General features: G+C 40.9%; 1 protein-coding gene across 1 annotated transcript; it reads right to left on the bottom strand.

Annotated features, from left to right (window-relative positions):
* Positions 1-1,324: 1,324 nt before the first annotated feature.
* dtl (denticleless E3 ubiquitin protein ligase adapter) lies at positions 1,325-26,717 on the bottom strand. Its single transcript, XM_080199802.1, has 15 exons — positions 26,631-26,717; positions 22,671-22,793; positions 21,937-22,035; positions 18,624-18,685; positions 18,412-18,532; positions 17,996-18,061; positions 15,386-15,501; positions 15,187-15,260; positions 14,932-15,035; positions 14,395-14,499; positions 8,757-8,869; positions 6,837-6,926; positions 5,723-5,837; positions 4,075-4,895; positions 1,325-2,535 (listed from the first exon to the last, which is right to left on the bottom strand). The coding sequence occupies exons 1-15, from the start codon at positions 26,677-26,679 to the stop codon at positions 2,479-2,481; spliced, it is 2,115 nt and encodes a 704-aa protein (XP_080055928.1). The 5' UTR covers positions 26,680-26,717; the 3' UTR covers positions 1,325-2,478.
* Between the last annotated feature and the right edge of the window lie 107 nt (positions 26,718-26,824).

The following is a 26,824-nucleotide window of genomic DNA, read 5'->3' as shown; positions in this document are numbered from 1 at the left end:
ATGGCAAATGGAATTTAATGTTGGCAAGTGTGAGGTGGTCCACTTTGGTAGGAAGAATGGTAGGAAGGACTATTACTTACGTGGCGAAAAACTGCAGCAGGCGACGGTGCAGAGGGACCTCGGGGTCCTTGTGCATGAGTCGCAAAAACCCAGCCTGCAGGTGCAGCAGGTGGTCAGGAAGGCGAATGGGATGCTGGCCTTCATAGCGAGGGGGATTGAATATAAAAGTAGGGAGGTCTTGCTGCAGCTGTATAGGGCATTGGTGAGGCCGCAGCTGGAGTACTGTGTGCAGTTTTGGGCGCCGCACCTGCGCAAGGATATTTTGGCCTTGGAGGGAGTGCAGAGGAGGTTTACTAGGCTGATACCGGAGTTGAGGGGGTTGAGCTATGAGGAGAGGCTGAATAAACTAGGCTTGTACTCGTTAGAGTTTAGAAGAATGAGGGGAGATCTCATTGAGACGTATAAGATGATGAATGGGATGGATAGGATAGAGGTGGAAAGACTCTTCCCGCTCAAAAAAGACAGTAGGACTAGGGGGCACAGCCTCAAGATAAAGGGGGGGCAGTTCAGAACGGAGTTGAGGAGGAACTTCTTCACTCAAAGGGTGGTGAATCTCTGGAATTCTCTGCCCGTTGAAGTGGTGGAGGCTGCCTCGCTAAATATTTTTAAGAAGCGGGTTGATGGGTTTTTGATAAGAGAGGGGATTAAGGGTTATGGGGAGAGGGCGGGAAAGTGGAACTGAGCCACGACAGATCAGCCATGATCTTATTGAATGGCGGGGCAGGCTCGAAGGGCCAGATGGCCTACTCCTGCTCCTATTTCTTATGTTCTTATGTTCTTATGAGAGTTGTGCAGCTGCAGCTTGGTTCCTGATAGCAGCAATAACTAAAGGCAATTTTACTTTCTAGTCAGTGATGTTACAGCCTAGTTGTATTAAAGGCAACCCAAGATACTGGCAGAGAATGAATAAATCGTGGTTACTGCAGTAAGCAGACTTGCACCATGTTCAGCTTGTGATCATAAACAAGCTAGGAATTGATCAAGTACATCCCTTTCTATTAAAAATGCTAGGATGATAATGGAAGACAATACAAAGCAACATGTACTTGAAGCACTTTGATTAATTCAGTACTGCAGCATTAAATGGAAAAAGCACTACATATGTTGGAAGCAGAGCCTTGCTTCAAGTTGCAGGGTACAAATTTAACCAAACTTCATGGAGGAAGAAATCAATTAAAACCTTGTAATTACTTTGAGGGGATCAATGCAAGTTGCAACTTTAATTTGCAATTTAAAAATAAAACTGCTTGGGAAAATGAAACACTTTAACTATTGTACCACAGGGATTACCCAGTAAAAATACTGCTGACAATTCGATGATAAGCTTGAGTTGCAACATTTTTTACAGCATCAGTAAGTTAACCTTTATGTGCAATTGGTAGGAACATAATAAAACATTTCTGAAAAATTAGAGTAACATAATGAAAACAATGCTAAAACACCGTCATTTCGTCAAGTTAATAGGCTTGGAGAATGGCAGTGAAGTTCAACTACTCAATGTAAATAAACCATTATTTTCACTTAAGAAATCATCAATGTACCTCCTCAGCATCATTATTTCATGTCATGATTACACCGCCTTGAGGCTCAAAATATAACCCATTCCTTGCAGCTTTTTAAACTCCACACACATTTATGTAACAATAAGAAATCCTTATGCATTCTCAAAATAAAGATGGTAAAATCTATATAAACTATACAAATAATTTAGCTCCAGCTAGGTGTTTGTATTGAAACAAAAATACATTTAAGGACATGAAGCAACAAATGTGGAAATATGCAGAGCAAAGTTTCAAGAACAATAGGGTTAAAACTGACCAGTAACACAACCAGTTTATGTACATAGTTGCAATTCAGTGTTTTTGAAAGGTAAAACAAGATTCTTAAAGGGAGAATAAAGTCATGTTGCAAATTGCTTTTTAAAAACCAGATAAAATTCAAATGGAATCACATCTTTTGCAGGGAAGTAAACAAGGTGATTATTTCAGTAATTAACCATTGATTAGTTAAATGCATGAATTCTGCTTTCACTTATCCTTTATCTTCTGTAAGTTGCTCATTTCCCAATATGGAAAGATGAATTGGTTTTGGTGCAAGTGGCAGATTTTAAACGTACAGAAAAATCCACTGGCCTTCTCTATGTAGACCAGTACTCAAGATAAAGCCTTGTATCTATAGTACTGTGTTCCATTACCAATATATATTTAATTGCACCAGAATTTGAATTGTTACCTAGCAAGGACGAGGTTGTTTTTAATCCAGTTTAACTGAAACTAATTGAAAGAACCACACATCACAGATGGCACACGGATGAACAACTGCACAAAGAAGACGAGTGTTCCATCAAGAATGCTGCAAGGTCATAATGCAGCATCAATTTAAGTCAATAATTTGTCCATTCTCAGCAGAACAACCTGGTCAGTCAGATGGCTTTTGCTGAAAATATGAAGAGATCTTGCGCATTGAAGCTGGAGTCTGTAGAGAAAAAAAACAACAGCTTTCGATGTAAACTTTGCTACTCAAGTAATACGTTTTCTAAATATTAATAGTTTGTACGTGGAAGGTAAACCAGCCAACACCTGTTTTGCATTTTAATCATTTAGCTTAAATGGAAATTGCCATGGGTCAGCAAATTGATTTAACTGATGTAAAGCATGCAAGGATGTTTAATGGTTACCAGTTCATGTCCAGCTGCAGTGAGACTTGTACTACATTCAGGCTTGGGCTGATAAATGGCAAATGACTTGCACACCACACAAAAGTAAGAGAATGACCATCTCAAAAAGAGAATCAATTCACTTCTCCATGACATTCAATTGTAACACCGAATCTCCACAAACAACATCCTGGGTTACCATTCACCAGAAGCTTAGCTGGACCAGCTACATAAATACTGTGTCTACAAGAGCAAGTTAGAGGCTGGGAAATTTAGGTTGAGTCAGTCATCTCCTGACTCCCCCAATACCTGTTCACCATCTGCAAGAAACATGTCACAAGTGTGGTGGAATACTTTCCAGTTGCCTGGATGAAAGCAGCTCCAACACTCAAAGCTTGACACCATTTATAATAAAGCAGCCCACTTGATTAGCATGCTATCAACCAATGCACTCACTTCCTCCACACCAGAATAGTGGCAGCTGTCAGTGCTATCTACAAGGTGCATAGCAGCAATTTATCAAGGCTCCTTCCAAAGCCACAACCTCTACACCTAGAAGAACAAAGGCAGAAAACACATGGGAGTACCGCCACCTGTAAGGTCTCTTCCCAGTTGTAGACCATCCTGACTTAGAAATAGTGGTATAGAAACATCAGATTGAATCAAAATCTGGGAACACCCAGCAATAGGTGCTTTTACATTGACAGCAATGGTTCAAGGTAACTCACTATCACATTCTCAAAAGCAATTAGGAGTGGACAATAAATGCTTATCTTGTCAGCAATATCCATATCCCAATAAGCAATGTACTTTACCTGCAGAGTTTTACTTCATATCTGCCAGGGGTTAGATTTCAATGACAATTTAAAAAAAAAGTGACATTCATACACAAATAAATTTAGATATTAGTCAGCATCTGAAGACTTACCAGAATTCTTTACCATTAATAACTTTGTCAGAGAGAGGAGATGCAATTTTCAAAATTCCAAACTAACTTTCTGAATGAGCGGCTCAGCAGTAACTTTTTTTCTAATATATAAGAGGGGCACTAATTGAGAAAATGAGTGTTTAAACCTAAATTGGGAAATTTGGAAAGCAGTACCATTAGAGAGAGTGAATGATCGATAAGCAAAAAGAGAAACCCCTCATTAAGGGCTATTAGCACAAGTGTTTAAAATTGGCAACTGAACAAAAAAAAAGGCAATTGCAACTTTGTAAAGTCAACCAAAACCAAAAGTGTAATTTGTGGATTGGAATCTGCGCAACTTAAACTGTATAAATCATAGGCATGTTTATTTCATAATCACTATCCTGACAGCTGGACCCACCATAATACAGCATTTCAGTAAATGACTTACTGGCAAGCCTGTTGCAGTCCTTTCTTCCCTTTTCTTTGTAGCTGGACTCCATGCAAGTTTTGGACTGTTGGGTGATCTCCTTATCTTAATGCCCATTTCAAATTTCTGTTTGTCCCGTAGATCTGCAAGCCAGTTTGAATTTTGAGGAGAGCCATTTTCTTTGTCCAGCTTTGTAGGTTGCTGTCTGCATTGAAGTTTGCAGAAAGGAGGAGAAGCTTCCAGGTCTGGACTAGGCAAAGGGTTTTCCAGAGGGAAGTGTTCCCCGGTATTACAGTCACACCTTTTCATCCCTTTATCTTCAATAGATGAGTTTTTTCTACTCTGCTCCTTTATGTAACAGATAGCAACTTTACATTTTTTAGAAAGGGGATTGACTTCTGTTACAGTGCTGTCTTCATTTTTACTCTTGGTCATTACTGAAGCACCACTGGTGTCCAATCTCCTTTTAGCTTTCCTTTCGAAAACCTGGTTGCTTACAGTTTCCGAGACATTTTTTGATTGACTTGCTTCAACTGGGGCCAACACACTCCTCGTTGAAGTATTGGGTGTATGAGAGAGAGAGGTAGGAGTACTGGGACTCTTAACAATCCATTTCTTGATCGACATTTTCCCAGAGGTAGACTTTGGCGAAGTAGAACTTGGCTGAATTAGCTGACATGGTCTACAGTTATTGCCCAAGGATCTTTGAGCCAGAGAGGTGGATGTGCTGGAAAAGCCTCCACTGACATTAGGGGTACATACAGTTTGCTGTGGTGATGGCAGATTTGGATCTTCTATCACTGTTCTAGGAGGAGTATTCTGTATTGGCTTAATGGTAGCATCTGTTAAAAAGCAAGATAATAAGACAGATTAAAATTCAAAATTGCAAAAGTAAAGAAACACCAAGTTAAAGTTGCTGATCCATAAACTCTACAGACAACATTGTCATGTTATCAGAAAAGTATTTGGAATGTAACCTGCAAGTGTTTGCACATCCTGCATGTTTCCACAATTTTGTGCCCGCAAAAGCTAGTCTTCACCAGCACAACAATTCATAGCCAAACTCCAATTTGCTTCAAAATGTTGAAACACTTCTGTTTTATGTTCCTATTCGCTGCTGAGCACAATATGGCCAGTTACAACTAGCAGTCAACTGCGGAGAGATAAGTTCACATATGATTCATTTCTGCTCAGCTAAGCATGTCAAACACTTGCCTCTCCATCATTACAAATAGTTAGCTAAACATATTGCAATTAAGATTGAAAATTCAAGTGACAGGAGGATTGAAACCTTATTCTCATCGTTATTATGGTGCTTAGTAGCCAATGAGGAAAGCTAATAGCAGAAAAATGGAGGCTACCAATAAAACATGTAAAAATGGGAAAGTACAGCCAGTATGTGAAGGAGAAAGACAGGTTACATTTGTAACGATGCTACTGTACTCTAAAATGTTACTGCTAAAACATTTAACCTAGTTTTACTTTCACATGCCTAAGAATGACCTATGTTACAAACAGCTTCTATTTTTAAAAGTTTTGAAAATATTGCATTTGTTTAGCACAATTTGCTCATGAAGAAAGTTAGTTCAACATTCTATCATATACAGGGTTAGCTTGGTAATGTATAAGTACAGTTCAAATCATGCCACTGTATACAAGACCACATTACCTTTCTCCAGATGCTTCTTCTGACACACAGATCCCACTAAATCAGACCTTGCCTCACCAATTTTTCGATTGAGTCGCCAGATTCGGACAGTATTATCATCAGAACAAGTGGCAATCTGAAAAAGGAGACAAACAGAATTAGGACTCCAAAATGACAAATAGTTGTGCCTTTGTGATGTATAGATTTACAGGATGGGCTCTTGTATATGTAGCTGAAAGTTATTTTAACTTTTTAGAATGGACATCATTTCTGGTCTTTGGGGCTTTTTTTAAAACAAAAACTAAACACTGCTGATAAAGCAAAATTATAGAATCATCACCCAAAATAATTATGTTTCCTTAAAGACCACAGAGGGCATTCAGCCCATCAAGCCTGCACCGACCACAATCCCACCCAGGCTCTATCCCCATAACGTTATGCATTTATCCTAGCTAGTCCCCCTGACACTTAAGGGGCAATTTACCATTGCCAATCCACCTCACCCGCACATCTTTGGACTGAGAGGAAACCCACGCAGATACGGGGGAGAATGTGCAAACTTCACACAAACACCCAAGGCTAGAATTGAACGCGGGTTCCTGATGCTGTGAGGCAGCAGTGCTAACCACTATGTCATCGTGCCACCCTGATTACAGATTAGAAATGCACCGACAAGCCTTGCTACTCAGGCTGTAACTCGAATATTCTGAGGAGCTCAGTCCAATTGTACACATCAAAATTCTTATTTTGGTGTGGTAAGAATTAGCTATTCATATATCTTTAGAGAAATTTTGTAGAATCACTTAGCTTAGATACCACCCCCTACTGGCTCAAACGTGAGTTGACCAATTTACAGTTGCAAAATCAAGCAACCAACAAGACCAATGCAAAGTTATATTAAAAAATAATTTGTTATATACTTCAAAAAAAGTTCAATTTTCAAAGCAAATAATCAGGTTATTGAATTGGCTCAAGGCAGATGCCTCAAATGTTTCAAGCACAGCGGATTAACCAATTGTTGATGACACACTTTGCCTGATAATCTGGAACAAACAGTATTTATACTATAGCCAAAGTGACAGTGACTCCCCCTTTAATATTACCTGGGTCAAATCACAAGCATGCGCACACTGACCTTTGAGAAGTCTGAAGGGCACCAGGACACACAGGTCACCTCTTGAGTGTGCCCATGGAGTACTGCTGGAGGATGACGGGGATCAGAGGTCTGAAATAACAAGAATGAGGATTAAACTGATTAGCATTAAAGCAAAATAATCCAACAAGCCAAACATCATCTGTTGCACAATAGCGTTGTGTTTAGCTTGATTAGGTCTCATTAATGTAATAATAATTCCCACATTGTACTCCGGTGAGATAAAGTCACAAGTGGGATAACTTCTAATGAGTGCTTCAATTCCGCCTCATTATTATTGTGAAGTTCTATGAGCATTCAGTCTGTGATCAAAATGCTGCAGTCTAGACTGGAACACTGCCAAGAAGACTCCAGAGTACTTTGAGATCATATGGTACAGTTCCTGACACATTAGTGTAGCCTAAATTGTGAGTGATAAGATGACAGAATGTGTCAATTCTCATTTCAAACATCCCATATTCACAGGGTTAGTCTCATTTGTCTGCCTGTCTCGATCAAGTTCACCCACTTTCAAAGATGGTGAAAAAGGAGTCTGGAAATCATCCATCTGCACAGGAGACCATGAGAGTTTGACGCTGAACTTCTGTGGAGAAAAAGTTTCCACTGCCCCAATCGACACTGGAACAGCACAACTCACTGGAAGTAGTTGCGAGTTCATCATTTGCAATTATCTGCTCTTCCCTTTCTGAAGGTGATAATTCATGCTGTGGTGTAGTGCAATCAACAGCTCTATGAAATCTACACTAACGCACAATAGTGAAGTTAACCTATTCAATTGTGAAGGCATCACAACCAGGCTAAACCCAGTTTTCATTTAATCTACCTGGAATAACGTTCCGGCAGAAATTCCTAGTTTGTTTCTCTACATCGTAAAACCAAATATTGAGGTCAGCTAAAGCACTACTGCTGCCCCAATTAGTATCCTGCTAATACCTTAGAGAGAAGTGATTATATAGGTGTCTCCTGGTTCAGTTTCTCACTTCACAATGAACTATCAGAAGAGCCCTGAAGGTGCTGATTAAATAGACTCCTGCGCAACACAGAACCGTAGCTGTGATTCAACATGGAGCCTCATTGTCGAAGACTGAAATTAATTGTACACTTCGACAGCTGAGGGAAGATTGTTGAAAATGAAATCGGTGTCGATTTAAAAGATCTGGTACTCGAGCTCCCCCACTATAAATTCTCTCTCTTGCCTTTCAAAGAAATAGTCACAGGAAGATTCCTAATCTCCTACAACAGTTCTGGAGACTTTCAATTTCCTGTGATGAGTCACCCTCTATTTCAGCATTGACGCAGATGTGACAGTTAATAGATTGGCTGTTACAGTGAACTCAAACATGAAAAATCTATCAGGAAAAAAATAGGTTTACAGTGAGTGTGAGCTGGGCACAAAATATATTTAATGAGACACTGGAGCAAGTTAAAGCAAAACCTAGGTTAATATTAATGCTTAAACACAGAAATGAAACATTTAAATTTAGACCTTTAACTAAATGCAATCTATCCAAGGTTTATGCAGATCTGGGTAGTCTCACTTCTAGCAAAATCATCAAGCAACAAAGCTGTGCAGCCCACACAGGTAGTGGCTCACAGTACTGCCCATCCCTGAGGGATTTACGTTTATTTCCCGCCCAGTAAGTCAATCATATCTGACATGGTAATAATCCATCCAATTTAGGGACCCCAACTGGACTTACTTTACTACAAGCAAGCAATTGCTTGCCGTGTAACTCAATACAATTAATTTGCTTTCAGCATAACAGCACCACAATTGAGAAAAGAGGGGAAAGACCTCTTTTGTAGATTAATCTACTCTGATGTAGATTAAAATGTGTCGTATTAATAAGCATTGTGTCTCGCTGCACCGTTTCCACTTCTAACCGCACAGCAGTCACTCACCTTCCAGATATAGGCATTATGGTCATTGGATCCACTGAGGAGGAATTGATCATCCAGACTAAGACTGGCCTTAATGTAGAAGGTGGAGTTCTGGTGACCATTGAAGGTTGCCACTGTATAAAACATAAGCAATCATTAAAAGACAAAAAAAAAATCCAAGAGTTAATACTTCGACTTCTTGGGATAAACTTGGCAACAGATTTTAAGTCTTACATTATTGGAAATTTTAAAACCATACAGAATTGGTCAAGCAGCTCAAGAATAATAATGTTATTATGCATTTATATTCTCGAATTTGCATTCTTCCCCAGTGGTAAAAAATCTCCAATTGTTGTCTTGACTGTGATCCTGAACTTGATAAACAGAACAAGTTCCATCAAGACTAAAGCAAAATGTCAGAGTCCATATCAGACATTTGAGAAAACTACATACAGGTGAGTTCATTGAGCTGTGCCCATATTTTCCTCACACAACTATGTTTTAATCTCATGCAATGCAGTCACAGCAAATTAAGCTTTTCATAGAGAATGCAGCTTGCAAAATAGAAGGCCCTCACTCTGGGAAGAACCCTAAAAACTTTAATATCTTCAGAATAAATTTCAAACTCATTCCCTCAGGCAACTAGTCTTAGACGTGGGAGTACTTAAAGAAAGGCAAGTTTAGAGAAAAAACATATCTGGTAAACTTTGCCTCAAGATCTACCAACCCAGTTATTACTTTGGAAAGGTGTTTTGCTCACTAAGCTCGATTTTTATGGTTGTAAGGGCAGTGGACATAAAATCCTCACTTAACCAGATTATTTTGTGATTTACCTCAATGCTGCATGTATTCTAGGTAAACTCACTGCTACAGTTCCTTACACACATTACAGGTGGCAACAAAAATTCCTTAATGATTGCAAAGCATTTTGGAACAAATAGAGAGATCACATGAATGCAATGTCTTTTCTTTTGTATTCACATTACAACTCCCATCTTGGTATTCAGATGTTTCACTTTGCATCAACATTAGAATTGTGGGGCAAAAGATCAGTGCCCAAAGGGAATTCTGGGTGCATTTATAGCTATTTTAAATATTCTTTCATGGAATGTGGGCTTTGTTAGCTAGACCACCATTTATTTCTCATTCCTAATTGCTCTTCTGAAGGTGATGGTGAGCTGAACATAGTCCACGTGTTGAAGATATACACACTGTGCCGTCCAAGCAAGTACCAGGATTTTGACCCAGCAGTTGTAAAGGAGTGGTGATTATAATTCCAAATCAGGATGGTGAGTGGCTTGGAGGAAAATTTGCAGGTGGTAATGTCCCTGTCACCCGTCCTTCTAAATTCAAGAGGTTACAGGTTTGAACGTAAGAACATAAGAAATAGGAGCAGGAGTAGGCCATCTAGCCCTTCGAGCCTGCCCCTCAGTGAGTTGCATCATATAATAGTACACACTGCTACCACTGTTGGTGGCGGAGGGAGTGAGTTTTTACGGTGGTGGATAGGGTGCCAATCAAGTGGCCTGCTTTATCTTAGATGGTGTCCAACTTCAGTGTTATTGGAACTACACTCATTGAGGGAAGTGGGAGATCCTCCCATCACACTTCTCAGAACGCCCTCAGTGCAGGAGGCAGCCATTCAGCCCACTGAGCCTGCGCTGACAACAATCCCACCCAGGCCCCAGCCCTGCATTTATCCCTCATATTTACCCTGCTAATCCCTCCGACACCAAACGGGTAATTTATCATGGCCAATCAATGTAATCTGCGATTTTTGGACTGGATCTTTGGATTTTTGGTTTTGGAGAAAACCCACGCAGACACAGGGAGAATGTGCAAACTCCACATAGGCCAGAGGCTGGAATCGAACCCCGGTCCCTGAAGCTGTGAGACAGCAGTGCTGACTGTGCCACAAGGCACTTCTGACTTGTGCCTTGCAAATAATAAACGGGTTTTGGCGAGCCAGGAGCTGAGTTATTCTCCACAGAAATCTCAGCCACTGACCTGCTCTTGTAGCCACAGTATTTATAATTGCCGGCCCAGTTCAGTTTCTAGTCAGTCATAACATTCAGATTTTGACAGGGTTCAGCGATGATGATGCCAATGAATATCAAGGGGAGACAATTAGATTCTCTGTTTGGAGATGGTCATCCCTTGGCACTTAAGTGACATGAACATCATGTGTCACTTATTAGCCCAAGCCTGAATGTTGTCCAGGTCTTGCTGCATATGGATACCTTTGCTATCTGAGGAATTGTGAATGGTCAACATCATCGGCAAACATCCCCACCTCTGACCTTATGATGGAGGGCAGGTCATTCATGAAGTAGCTGAAGATGATTGGGTCTAGGACACCACACTGGAGCAGCTCCTACAAAAGATGTCCATGACTAACTTCTAATAATCTCAACAATCTTTCTTTTGTGCTAGGTATGACTGCAACCAGCAGAGATTTTCCTCTTATTCTCTGATTCCAGTTTTGCTACAGTTCCTCAGTGCCACACTCAATCAAGTGGTCCCTTTATGTCGAAGGCAAACATGCTCACCTCGTTGTCTATATTTGGACCAAGGCTGCAACATGAGGAGAAGAGTGTGGCCCTGTCGGAACCCAAGCTGAGCACCATTGAGCAGATTATGAGCAAGTGCTGCTTGATAGAACTGAGAGATGACCCCTTCTATCCCTTTTCTGATGATCAAGAAAAAACAATTTTCCACATTGCCAGGTCAATGCTGTTGTTGTAGCTGTATTGGAATAGATTGACTGAGGGTGTGGCTAGTTTGAAAGCACAAGCTTTTAGTACTGATCTGTTGGTCCATACCCTTTCCAGTTTTCAGCATCTCCAGCCATTTCTTGATGTCACGTGGACAGAATTGAATTCGCAGAAGACTGGCATCTGTGATCTTGGAGACAGAGATGGATCATTCACTCAATTAAATGATGGTTGCAAATACTTCAATCTTGTCTTTTGAACTGATATGCTGGATCTCCCTGCATGCAGGATGAAGACACTTATGCAATCTCTTTCTACAATTTGTTTAATTGGCCACCACCATTCTTGGCTGGATGAGGCAGGACTACAGAGCTTAGATTCGATCCTTTGCTTGTGAAATTGCTGTTCTGTCCATTGCATACTCTTTTCGCTGTTCGGCTCGTAAATACTCCTCTGTTGTAGCTTCACCGGGTTCATACTTCATTGTAAGCACGCCTGGTGTTGCTCCTTGTATACCCTCTTTCTTCAATGATCCAGGGTTGATCAACTGACTTGGTAGTAATGGTTGAGTGGGGGAACATGCCAGGCCATGATATTACAGGTTGTACAATTGTGCTGATGACCCACTGCACCTCATGGATGTCCAGTTTGGAGTTGCTAGATCTGTTTTGAACCGATTCCATTTAGCAGAGTAGTCGCACCACATAACATAATGGAGGCCATCTTCATAGTGAAGACAGGGACTGAGTGGTCATTCCCACCAATACCATCAAGACAGATGCACCTGTAACAGGTGAAGATGAGGTCAAGTAGGTATTTCCTTCACCACCTACTGCAGACTCAGATTCAGCCAGGTCATTTAGTAGTGGTGCTATGAAGCCACTCTTGGAGATGGATATTGAAGTCACCCACCTAGAGGATATTCTGTGCCACTCCTTCTGTACTTCTTCCAAGTGTTGTTCAGCAAGGCGCACTCATCTTCAGCTCAAATGACAGGAGTAGGTCATTTGTAGGAGATTTCCTTGCCCATGTTTGACTTGATGCCATGAGATTTTGGGGAGTCCAGAGTCAATGTTGAGAATTCCCAAGACAATGCCCTCTGAACTGCATGCCACTGCGCCACCACCACCATGGTGAGCCAGGGCATAGCTTGGAATGCTGCTATCTAGGATCTACTCATTGTCCATAATGAGTTTGACTATGTCAGGCAGTTACCTGACTGGTGGGACAGCACCCTCTGCATGGTCAACAGGGCTGGGTATGCCGTTGTCATTGCTGGTCCCTTGGTTGATCCTGGTTGGTACATCCACACACATTCCTTCATAGCAGTTTGATACAAGAGTGGCTTGCTGCACCGCTTCGATTTTATTGATCATTGTCACATGTATTAGTATACAGTGAAAAGTATTGTCTCTTATGTGCTATACAAAGCATACTGTTTATAGGAAAGGAAAGAGTACAGAATGTAGTGGTACAGTCATAACTGGGATGTAGAGGAAGATCAACTTAATCCAAGGTGGGTCCATTCAAGAATCTAATGGCAGCAGGAAAGAAATTGTTCTTGAGTCAGTTGGTATGCGACCTCAGACTTTTGAATCTTTTTCCCGATGGAAGAAGGTGGAAGAGAGTACGTCCTGGGTGTGTGGGGTCCTTAATTATGCTGGCTGCTTCGCCGAGGCAGCAGGAAGTGTAGACAGCGTCAATGTGTGGGAGACTGATTTGAGTGACAGGCTTCGTTCATGATTCTTTGTAATTTCTTATGGTCTTGGACAGAGCAGGAGCCATACCAAGCTGTGATACAACCAGAAATAATGCTTTCTATGGTGCATCTGTAGAAGTTGGTGAGAGTTGTAGCGGACATGCCAAATTTTCTTAGTTTCCTGAGAAAGTAGAGGTGTTGGTAAGCTTTAACTATTGCATCCACATGGAGGGACCAGTTTTTTGGTGAACTGGACACCTAAAAACTTGAAGCTCTCAACCATTTCTATTTCATCCCCAATGATGCTGATAGGTGACTGTGCTTCCTGAAGTCAATGACGATCTCCTTCATTTTGTTGATATTGAGGGAGAGATTATTGTCATCACACCAGTTCACTAGATTCTCTGTTTCTGTACTCCCTCTCAGCATTGTTGTGTCATCAGCAAACTTGAAAATCAAGTTGGAGTGGAATTTGGCCACACAGTCACAGGTGTATAATGAGCAGAGTAAGGGGCTGAAGACACAGCTTTGTGGGGCACCAGCGTTGAGGACAATCATGGAGGAGGTGTAGTTGCTTATCCTTACTGATTGCAGCAAGAGGATGAAGAGTCAATGACATTGCCTGGAGTCACACATAGGTTAAGTCAGACAGCTAAGGAGGGAATTCGTCAACCAGATGGGGTTTTACAGCTGCTGACAATGGTTTCACAGTCACTATTACTGAAACTAGCTTTTCATTTTAGATTTAACAATTGAATATTAATTCCACCAACTCCCACTGTGGGATTTGAACCCATGTCCCTGGTCCTGGGTCTCTGGATTACTAATTCAGTGACACTACCATTGTGCCACCACCTAAAGGGAGGCCTGATGGAAAGTCTCAATTCATCTCAGTTCACACTTTATTCCGCAGTCAGTTTGGACCTAGACCCCAAATTTATATTGTTTTTAACTTTTACCTACACTGTAGGTTAAATACAACTTGTTTTACTCAGATAAATTATTCATCAGAATTTTAGTGATAGTATCTACACAGCATCTTTCATATCAAAATGTTTTAAAATGCTTTACACAATTACTTTAAGCATACAGAAGTTGGAAACATAAAAGGACGCAGAAAGAGATTTTATATAAAAAAATCTAGTTCTCATTTTTAAAAGCAGAACAAAAAGGATAGTTGAACAATTAACATTATGGTCTGTGAATAAATAAAACAAGTGTAATGGAGAGGCCATTTCTTACTCACCTGGTACAGTTTTCAGGCCAGTCATATTAAACATGTAAATGTTATCATCAGTGCAGCTTGCAAAAAGATTGGAGCCTTTTGAATCCAAGACAAGGCTGGAATATCCTACAAAGTGAGATTAAAATTCCCTAATTATTTCACAGCATTGCTTAAAAATCAATTTTATACACTGCCAGAAACTAACTGTACTTACAACTGAATCAATTAATGCTCACACCCACACAAGAATGTAGTTCAAAACAGGGCCAGTTAGGCCTCAAAGTGTCAAACGGATCCTCTATTTTTTTCTAAATATTCAGGCCAGAATGTAACAGTTTTAAATCTTCAATGTTTCATGACATTAATTACTTCAATATTTCACCTCTGCACGACTTGCTTCCTGCTACTGCTATTTGTCAGTAAGTCATGCACCATTTCATCTGCTCCTTCGGGGGAATGATGCTGGAATATTCCTACATTCAATAGCAGATTCCTAACCATACATCAATGAATCCTCACCCTCTCCTACAGCTGCACCATCAGCAAAAATATATATACCTAGCTTCCGTGCACTGGTTCCTGGATAAAGGTAGGACTGGACTGGCACAGGATCTTGGTGATGAAGGGTGTAGTTCTTCCTCAAATCCCATACTTTGATGACACTGGAAGATAAATAGAACCCATTTTTAAAGATGTGACAGACATTGCATAAAGAGTCTAAAGAAATATCAGCCTTGGTTCAGTGATAGCAACTTATCCAATTTCAAGTCCCAATCTATATGGCAACACAGTTCATGTTCCCGTTCCCCTTACCCATCCACTGCTCCTGCAGAGATCAAAGTTTTCTCATCTTGAAAAATCACCACCGTTACACTCTGCAGAAAATCCTGTGGAAAACAAGAGACTCAACTCAGCACATGGAGCAATCCTGACTATTATAACCAGAAGACTAGAAGTCCAAATACTGAAGCAGCAGTGACTGGAGCACCACTACAGAGAAAAGCAACCTTACCACAGAAGGAGCAAGTCCCCTAGCTGCCTGTCGTCGTTTCTTCTGTTTTGGAGGAGTTTGCTTGGCTTGCGTGTTGTGAGCACCAGTAATTTGCTTCACTTGTCTGTAAAATCCATCTAACCAAAAGCAAGAAGTCAATGAATAACTTTAAATTTGACACACAGTCTTCAATCCCCTGTAAATCCAGTGGAACCAATTTGCCCAAAAGGTTGCTTTTTGTGCTTTAATATAGGCAGCAAGAGTTAGCCACCTCTTGGACCTGGACTGGGCAGGGGGCGGAGAGGAGATCATCACAACCAAAGTAAGGCAGTATTGTAATCATTTACTGAGGCTAGGGATCTCAGCTTTGTGTTCCGTATGGCTCAGGTCCAAGCTGATGCAGAGCAGAATTACATAGGGAGGGGAAATTGAAAACTCTCTTATTAGGGCCTCATCCTTTTTACAATTTTAAAAACAGTACTCATTTAAACTGATCTTAAATATAACACATTTGTTAATGGGTCACTGGTAACCTTTTTAGGTATTGCTCTGAAGGGAGTGCTAAATCACACTTAAAAAAATTAGAACTGATATAAATAAATTTATATTATTACAATAATAAGAAACAGAAAATGCTAAGCACATCTGGCAACATCTATGGAGAGAGAAACAGAATGAACATTTCAGGTTGTGACCTTTCATCAGCACTCATTTTATTTCAGTCAGCCTCTGTAGTACTTTGCTATTATATATTAAAGAAATATGGCATAAGCGTATGGTCAGTTTCCTGCTTTAAACAGGACTTTTGTAGCCCATGCACCACTGAGATCAGCACCTGCTCTTCAAACTAAAAGAGTAGAAACCAAAAGTTCCAAATTGCTATAAAACAACTTCTAAGAATGATTCTTTGAATACAAATACTGCTGTAAGCAATGAAAGCATATATGGCTTTCTGTTATGGACAGACCAATGCACACAAACTCTTACTAAAAGATTTCAACACAATCACACTTGGCACAATTTTGTTTTCTGCCACTTCCTCCTATGAAAGAAATAATTTAATAATCTGACGATGCAAGTAGTTAATATTTTCAGTCCAAACATCAAAAGTTGCAGAAATGTTGGGATCACTGATATCCCAACAATTTATCAAGTTACTCTCGCACCACTGACAAATCTCATAACACATCCAAGTCGGGAAACAAAAACTTATTACAAAAAGCTGTTAAAAGTGTCTCATTTTGTTACACATGCACAAATAAAACAGAAAGGGGGCAGAAGAATGTATCCCATTAACATCTGCACCCAGTCTACTGGCACAAAAGTGAGGTATTTAGACCTTTGAATCCACCTCATAAAAATAGGCCTTTCAGCTATACGTGCCAGTGGTGACTGTCTGAAAGAACTATCTAATTTACCTCTTCCTTTTTGTGCATGACTTCAACTGTTTCCTTACTGTGGTAAGCTCATTTCCTCACCACCAGAAGAATGGATTCAACAAAATAGTTGGAGCAGAAACAAAGTCACATGAACCTGAAAAACTTTAATCCACCAGTGCTGCTCAGTACTTTAAGCTATGCAGAGGCCACATGGAGCAAATTGCAATTCTTTGATGTACAATTGAGTGATTTCATTACATTTTGTGTTTTTCTTAAACAATGTTGAATAGTGCTCTTTTTGGTCAAGACATTATTGCAATACAACATACTAATTGTCCTAGTTTATGAATGAAAAATTCTAGTTTTGATGTGAGTTTTATGAGATAAAGATTAGTTCAAAGAGAACAAAATGATCTCAGTCATTCTCAAGCACATCTAAGCTGTCAATAGCAAAGCCAGCTGCGGACTAATGCTTCTTCTGCTCTTCCCTTTTTGATTTTCAACTAAAAAATAAAACACCCTTACAATGCATGAGGAACTGGCTTCTACTTTTGCTACCAGCAACCATACCTGGCTCGTTAAGGCGAGCTGTCAGTCATTACAGACAGGATTCAGACTATTTGAACTAAAGTTTGATAAAACCTTTACAGCCAGCAACAGAGTCCAAGAGGTAATGGTTACCCCAACCAGAAATTCATTTGTATACTTAGTTAAAACGATTATTCTCAAAGATACAGTCATAATTGGAAAGCCAGGAGAAATGGAAATCTAGTCAACAGTAATTGTGCTCTATTTAATCCCACAGTTCTACTTTCAAGACGACCTATTTTTATTCCCACATCTCCTGTCTTATTGCAAAGTGCCCCTGTAGGCTCTCCTGGTGTATCAGCAGCTGCAATGAGTAACCAGTGCACATGTTCTCAAATTTCAATCTTAGTTTCAACATATCAGGGAATGGTCTCAATTGCAATTTTGGTGGGGAGGATGGGGGAATGGCAATTCTTGCTGGGAATTTCTTGTGTACCACTCAGGGGCTTATTATATATTTTCAACTGCAGGAGTGTGGACAAGGATGTCTGTGACATGTACATGTCAGGGACTCAAGATTAAGAGAGATGACAAAAGATAAAGTTTGTAACAGCAAATCTTCCTGATTCTCAAAATAAGCTGCGAGGTCCCTGAAACAATTAATTGAACACTATTGACACTTTAACAAAATGGGTTCATGTAACTAGCTTTAGGCAGCACCTACCTTTCTTACTGCAACGGGTGTCCCAGACTATTATGTTGCCATCTCTTCCACCAGTGCAAAATACAGCTTTGAAAAAAAATGAAGAGGATGAAATTATAGAAACCTTACAGTGCAGGAGACCATTCTGCCCATCGAGCCTGCACTGACAACAGTACCACCAAAGCTTTATCCCCAGAACCCCATTTATTTACTTTGCTAATCCCCCTGACGCCGAGGGACAATTTAGCATGGCTAATCCACACACCTTTGAACTGTGGGAGGAAACCAGAGGACCCGGAGGAAACCCACACAGACACGCTGGGAGTTGAATCCAGGCCCAGGCACTGAGGTGGAAATATTAACCATTGTGCCACCATGAAAACGAACTTTTCCTTTACAAGTAAAGCTCTACTAATCAAAACAATTCAAAACAGTACCTTTCTCCTGCTTTCCAAATGCCACAGACTTCAGGCTGCACTGATGTCCTTTAAACGTGCCAAGTGGTTCACTCACATTCACATCCCAGAGTTTTGCTGTCTGATCTCCTGAAGCTGTAACCTTCAGAACACACACACAATGCAAATGTTCAACAACAGCATCATCACAGCCTTTTCTCTGTTTGAGCAATGTACAAGGAAAACATACTTACTAATTTTGGCTCTCCAGGAACCCAAGCAAAATCAAACACTGCATTGTTGTGAGCCAGCCATGCTGAAAATATAAAACATCTAATTTAGAAAGTAGAAACCAGGTGAAAAACAGAAAATAGTCATTGAGGTCTCAGTACAAAGATTAACTGGTAAATACACTGTTAATTTAAGCTGTAAAAGGCATGAACAATTTTGCCCTTCCAAAATTAGATGAAGTCTACAGCATTTTGAGTTTCCATGTTATTATGATGGAATGTAGACAGTCCTATCACTCGTACTATGATAGGGGATATAATTCGGTGCGATGTTAGAATGCTCAACAACAGTGTTGCTGGGTAGGAGATTCCCACTATTCACTACTTCTGGTGAAGGCATTTAATATTTCACCAGTTTTAATAAAAAGCTGAAATCACACCGTTTAAGCATACTGATATCATACTAAACAGATGACCATGTCATCAAAGACGTGTTACATGAAATTAGAATCGAGCTCAGTTCCTTCATCTTTACATTAAAGATTGAATGATCAAAACCTCCATATGATACTTTTTAAAAAAATATTCAGTTTGATTTATTTTTGTCACATTATTAGTACACAGTGAAAAGTATTGTTTCTTGCGTGCTATGTAAAGCATCCTGTTCATAGAGAAGGAAATGAGAGAGTGCAGAATGTAGTGTTACATTCATAACTAGGTGGACAGAAAGATCAGCTTAAATGGAAAGTAGGTCCATTCAAAAGCCTGATGGCAGCAGGGAAGAAGCTGTTTTGAGTCGTTTGGGATATGTTATGTCCTCAGAATTTTGTATCTTTTTCTTGACAGAAGATGATGGAAAAGAGAATGTCGGGTGCATGGGGTCCTTAATTATGCTGGCTGCTTTGCCGAGACAGCAGGAAGTGTAGACAGAGTTAATGGATAGGAGGCTGGTTTGTGTGATGGACTGGGCTACATTCACAACCTTTTGTAGTTTCTTGAGGTCTTGGGCAGAAGAGGAGCCATCCCAACCTGAGATACAACCAGAAGGAATGCCTTCTATGGTGCATCTGTAAAAGTTGGAGAGTGTCATAGCTGCCGTGCCAAATTTCCTTAGTCTTCTGCGAAAGTAGAGGTGTTGGCGGGCTTTCTTAACTATAGTGTCGGCATGGGGGGACCAGGACATGTCGTTGGTGATCTGGACACCTAAAAACTTGAAGCTCCTGATCGTTTCTACTTTAACTCCATTGTGCCATGACTAATCTTTTGAAGCACTTCATAATGATGATTGTCAGAGCCACCAGACAATAGTCATTAAGGCACGCTGCTCGGCTTTTCTTTGCTGCTCGAATGATGGTTGTCTTCTTAAAGCTTAAGAAGCCCCTACATTTTTGCCCAGGGCTAGAGGGCCATGTGCTATTACTGAGCATGGTTATATTTAACTTCACAGCTCAGGCTAACAACTCCCTGCTTTCGGACGGAAAACTTCTCCACGCCATTACGTCAATACTGAGTCAATGCTCCAAAGTGTGGATAATTGTATGGCACGATAATTAGCACTGCTGCCTCAATGCCAGGGTGTGATTCCCTGCTTGGATCATTTGTGTGTGCAGGCTCTGCACAGGCATTCTCCCTGTGTTTGCGTGGGTTTCCTCTGGGTGCTCTGGTTTCCTCCCTCAGTCCAAAAGACGTGCTGGTTAGGTGCATTGGCCATGTTAAATTCTCCCTCAGTATACCCAAGCAGGTGCCGGAGTGCGGTGACTAGGGGATTTTCACAGTAACTTCACTGCAGTGTTAATGCAAGTCTGCTTGTGACACTAAGAAATAAACTTTAATTTGATGGACTCTGACTCCTTTAAACTGGAAACACAATAAAAAGGCCATAGGAGGCAACTATGTAAATGAACTTTTCTTGCCTGTGATGACCATGAATGAAGATACATTTGGCTTTTGATTTGTTGGTTTCACCGGCAGGTTGTCCACATTTTCCCATCACATTTTGTAAAGCCGTGAAGTAGGTAAGCCCTGTTTATTGAGTTTTATTGCTTTACAGCTGAACACATGGATTATGTGTATTTGAGAATGAAAACCCATCAAGATAATCCACAGCTGATGAAATCATACATGATTTGAAAAAGCAACAGGGCACGGGCAGCCGAAAGGTCTTTTCTCATTCTAAGTTTTGTTCTTAAAAGGGTTCATATTACTCTCACCAGAAGATTCCTGCAATTAACATTTTCCATTTAAGGCTGGATCCTTTTTTTTTACATTTTAAATTCCTTCAGGCTTAACTAAAGTCAAGAAAAATATTAAAGCTGCAATAGCAATTGAGCTGGAGTCTGGATATGCCAGAATGATCTGAATGTGATCATATTCAGAAGTACCATCACAGTTACCTCCATACTCAGGGAACGAGGAGACAACCCTGAGGAAAATCTGCAGCAACGTACTAGGACTGAGATGAATGACAAAGCCAAATGTTGTCCAGGTATTGCTACAGATGGACATGGACTGCTTCAGTAGATGAATCGTCGTGAATAGTGAACATTGTGCAATCAACAAACATCCCCACTCCTGACCTTATGATGGAGGAGCACAGTAACAAGTCTCACAACACCAGGTTAAAGTCCAACAGGTTTATTTAGTAGCTTTCGGAGCACTGCTCCTTCATCAGGTGAAGGAGCACTGAAGGTGAAAGGATCAGGTCACCTGACAAAGGAGCAGCGCTCCAGAACCTAGTGGTGTTTGTTACCAAATAAACCTGTTAGACTTTAACTGGTATTGTGAAAACTCTTACTGTGCTTACCTCAGTCCAATGCTGGCATCGCCACATCATGTCCACCTTATGATGGAGGTTCAGTCATTGATGAAGCAGTGAAGATGGTTGGATCTCGGACACCATCCTGGAACAACTCCTAGAGATATCTTGTGACTGACATGACTGAGCACAACCAGCTTCCTTTGTGCTAGGATTGACCCTTATTCTCATTGACTTGAAGTTTGCTAAGGCTCCTTGATGTCACACTCAATCAAATAATGCCTTGATGTCAAAGTCAGTCACTCTCACCTCACCAGTTCAGCTCTTTTGTCAATTTTTGGACCAAAGCCAAAGTGAGGTCATCAGAACCCAAACTGAGCATCAGTGAGCAGGTTGTTACTGAGTAAGTGCCATTTGACAGTATCGTCAACAACATTTTCCATCACTTTGCTGATGAATGAATTGTATTTATACAGCAGTAATTTTTTTCATAAAAAGTGTAGTTGCATTACATGAGCAAAATTTATAAACATCCCTTTCAAAAGTTACCTAGGAAAGCAAACAAACAAAACCTTGACACACCTCGCAAAGTTGGGTCCTCCTTGTTGTGTTGTTCTGCACCATACAGCCTGACTACACCTTCTTCATTTGCTACCCCAAGGACCTGATGCAACTGATGTGCTGTAAAGCAATCATGGTAAACATCAACCAGCATATCAGCAATATTTAATTTGCACATGGTCCTTTTTACATAGAGAGCAATACTAGTTACACTAGTGAAGACTGAAGGAATCTCAGTTTGGTATTTAGCATGATTCTCTGCATAAATATTTGGAGACTCTTCTAGTTGGATGGGCAGATGCCAACTCTAATGCCATCAAAAACATGTCTCAATCCAAGTATGCAATTTATATAAATAACACCTTTGATTCATAAATTGATAGATTGAAACGTCAGACAGTTAAAACTCAAACTACTCACCACATTTTGAATTTCCAATTGGTTCACATTGTTGTTCCTCAACATAATTAAAGGAAACACACAGTTGAATTGCTAAGGTTTGTTCTGTCATCAATTCTGCCTTTTTATTCCTATCACTATGTGGAATCATATTTCGGAGGTACCCATTGTTTGGTTTGGGTAACTGTAAATTCAGATATGTCGCAATTAAACTTGCAGCTTCCAACCATTGGAATTGCAGACTGTATCAAGATCCCAAACTGATGCCTACTCTCAATGAGAGAAAATTAGTGAGATTTAATAAGTGTGTGTGTGAAGTTTCATCTTCACTGAAAACTCTGAATAGGTCAATTTACCTGTAGACCATAAGCAGACAAAAGGAGGGACTGGTATCCCGAGGTCACCATATGAAATGTGCTCATCCCGTCGATTACATTGGTAATACTGCAGCAGGGTCTCTAAGGAGTAACTGCGAGGTTCTGATGGGAAAGTCAAAAGTATACTGAAACTGATGGAGAAGCAACAAGGAATAAACAGACATTTGCATGAGTTAATAAAACTTACCTTTTCTATCAGTTGCATCCTTAAAACAAAAATCAGGCTACAGTCAGGTCAGCAATAATCTCAGCAAAAGGGCAAAACAGGCTCCAGGGGCCAAAGGGCACTCTCCTGCTCCTAATTCATATGCATCAGCTATTACACATCTGTACAGAAATGAAGCACTAACAAAACAGTATTCAAAAGGAAATCTAAAGAGAAATTTTCAACCAAGTTAGTGGAGTTGAATTTTTCTTTGACTACCTCCTTTTCCCCATTCAAAGGTCAACTGATCATCCTTCAGAGCCATTTTAAGTGCTAATTAACCAAACACAGTTCCAAGGTATCGGAGCTGATCTCAATTTCATTCTCATCCAACGTTCATACTTTGCAATGTTGAATCACTAAATTGAAGTCAGGAAAAGCAACTGGTGTTGTTGCTCTCCTCTTGAAGGTGTAACTTGCAGCACCATCAGGTGAACCTTCTGGTGAAAAAGGTCACATGGGATCTTTCTGATTGGTATAGCTCGGTTCCAGTTTGAATCAGGGGGAAGTATATTGCCTATGGGGAGTAGTTTTAAACCTGTATCACAAACAGTTGGATGGTGGACTTCCCGTACCATATGGTATCTCAAGTTGAATTTTTCTTCCTGCTACATTTTGCATTATTTAACAACTACTAGATAGAAATTGTCAACTCAGAGGCAAAACTCAAACAGCAACACAAATCACACTTATCTCATTATGAGAACATACATAAACGAATAACTGGAGCCTGACTTCCTTTTCCATCTGATCCTTACTGATACGATGCAACATCTTAGCCCCAGTGCTCGACATCTGCTCAAGTATCCAAAAAATGTCCCCAATAGAAAATGTCAAAATATAATTGATAAAAAAGCCATGAAATATACTTTTAACACAATAACACCAACACATACTCAGAGTACATTGAGGCCATTCAGCCCTTCACATCGCTATGCAAGAGCAATCCAATTAGTTCTCTCTCTGTACCGTTCCACTGCGCAGCATGTTTTTTCTTTTTCAAGTACATACCCAATTCCCATTTGAAATTTCCTACTAAATGTGTTTCATAAGAACATAAGAAATAGGAGCAGGAGTAGGCCATCTGGCCCTTCAAGCCTGCCCCGCCATTCAATAAGATCATGGCTGATCTGTCGTGGCTCAGTTCCACTTTCCCGCCCTCTCCCCATAACCCTTAATCCCCTCTCTTATCAAAAACCCATCGACCTTCTTCTTAAAAATATTTAGCGAGGTAGCCTCCACCACTTCAACAGGCAGAGAATTCCAGAGATTCACCACCCTTTGAGTGAAGAAGTTCCTCCTCAACTCCGTTCTAAACCGCACCCCCTTTATCTTGAGGCTGTGCCCCCTAGTCCTACTGTCCTTTCTGAGCGGGAAGAGTCTCTCCACCTTTATCCTATCCATCCCATTCATCATCTTATACGTCTCAATGAGATCTCCCCTCATTCTTCTAAACTCTAACGAGTACAAGCCTAGTTTATTCAGCCTCTCCTCATAGCTCAACCCCCTCAACTCCGGCATCAGCCTAGTAAACCTCCTCTGCACTCCCTCCAAGGCCAAAATATCCTTGCGTAAGTACGGCGCCCAAAACTGCACACAGTACTCCAGCTGCGGCCTCACCAATGCCCTATACAGCCGCAGCAAGACCTCCCTACTTTTATATTCAATCCCCCTCGCTATGAAGGCCAGCATCCCATTCGCCTTCCTGACCACCTGCTGCACCTGCAAGCTGGGTTTTTGCGACTCATGCACAAGGACCCCGAGGTCCCTCTGCACCGCCGCCTGCTGCAGTTTTTCTCCACGTAAGTAATAATCCTTCCTACCTTTATTCCTACCAAAGTGGACCACCTCGCACTTGCCAACATTAAATTCCATTCGCCAGTTCCTGGCCCATTCGCCCAGCCTATCTAGATCCTTCTGCAGACTCTCCACACCCTCCACACAATTAGCCTTTCCACCAATCTTGGTGTCGTCAGCAAATTTCGACACCATACACTCGGTTCCCTCCTCCAGATCATCTATATAAATGGTAAATAGCTGAGGCCCCAGCACCGACCCCGGGGCACTCCACTAGTCACCAACCGCCAATCCGAATAGCACCCATTGACCCCCACTCTCTGCCTCCTATTTGACAACCAGTCCTCTATCCACGCTAATACCCTACCCCCAACTCCATGTTCCCTGACCTTCTGCAATAACCTCTTGTGAAGTACCTTGTCAAACGCCTTCTGAAAATCAAGAAAGACCACATCCACCGGCTCTCCTCTATCCACCGCCCTAGACACATCCTCATAGAACTCAAGTAAATTTGTCAGACACGACTTCCCCTTAACGAAACAGTGCTGCGTCTGCTCTATCAAGCAATTCCCCTCAAGATGCCTCGCTATTTCCTCCTTGATGACGGATTCTAACATTTTACCTACAACAGACGTTAAACTAACTGGCCTATAATTCCCCGCCTTTTGCCTGCCACCCTTCTTAAACAACGGCGTAACATTAGCCGCTTTCCAATCTTCCGGCACTTCCCCGGAATCCAGCAACGTCTGGAAAATAACCACCAAGGCATCCACTATCATCTCCGCCATTTCTTTCAGAACCCTCGGATGCATTCCATCCGGTCCTGGGGACTTGTCCACAATCAGCCCCTCCAGTCTGTCAAGCACCACCTCTCTGGTAACAGTAATGTCATCGAGACCCTCCAGTCCTACCACCGTTCCAAATCAGCCTTTTGGGTAGCAACTTCAAATTGTTACAACTTAATAATTGTGTAAAAAAAATCATCCCAGCTACCAACCTACTGCTAGTAGAAATGGTTTGTCCCCATCTAAACAGCTCTATTAATTCAACGCATAACTACCTTTGGTCTAAAGTTTCTCTAGTACCTTTACAATAGATTCAACATCTTATATTTAAATAGCAGCTTTAATTTAGTTAAAAGATATAAAGGCATTGCACTGTAGCATTATGAAACAAAATATAACAGCTAGGCAGAAATGGAGATAAGGGAAGATAACCAATAGCTTGGTCAAAGTAAGCTTTAAGGAATAGGGTGGAAGGCTGAGACACTAGGGGGCTGAAGGCATGGCCAGCAATTAAAACCAGGGATGTTGAAAAAGGGCGGTGTTCGAGGAATACAGCTATTTCTGAGAGTTGTGGGGCTGGATATTACAGAAAGGGGTGGTGGTGCACTGGAGCAATTTGAAGACGGGGCAAATTTTAAAATCTACGCCTTACTTAGGCAGAAACCAATGCAGATCAGCACTGAGCGAACAGGGCTTAATCACAGTTAGATTTCCTTTAAAAAAATCCCTTTATGGTAACAGAAAATATATAACGCCGAGCAAAAACAAAAATGTGTTACACTCATTCAAAAATAATTCCTATACAGCCTTGATTAAACCCATTCAAAAATACCGAGCGGAAATAACTCGATCCTGGTTATTTTACACTGCTAGTGATCAGCCCTACCGACTTAATGATGAGACAAAAGAAATACAAATCTGCGGATTGCCAGAATAACTTCTTCTAAAACCAGTACCACCTGAGACCTGTATATATCTGTAGATATATTAGAATATAAACTCATCTCACTTTTTATGTCCAAGACAGGTATATTGTAATTAATAAAATGTAAATATTGTTACAGAAAAAACTTAGACATTCTCTCACTTTAAATAAAAATACAGGATAGTCAAACATAAATGTTAAATAGAAACAGGAGAGTAGTCTCTCACCCCGCGTTTTACTGTGAATTCTGCTATTAAGGACATCACGCAGCAGCATCTTGTAACAAACTCACTGAACCCAGTAGAACTCCCGCGCTCTCCCCACAATCAACCTCCCGCCAAATTGACGTCACGCTCGCTGATTCGTCGCCGAGTGGAAGGGACGTAGTCACTCGGTGTTCCCGTCACTTCCGCTCCCGAGG

Source organism: Carcharhinus amblyrhynchos, chromosome 12, assembly GCF_965287045.1.
Source record: "Carcharhinus amblyrhynchos chromosome 12, sCarAmb.v2.hapA, whole genome shotgun sequence".
Taxonomy (NCBI): domain Eukaryota; kingdom Metazoa; phylum Chordata; class Chondrichthyes; order Carcharhiniformes; family Carcharhinidae; genus Carcharhinus; species Carcharhinus amblyrhynchos.
The sequence above is the reverse complement of the archived record's forward strand: the minus strand, read 5'-3'. Positions and strand labels throughout refer to the sequence as shown.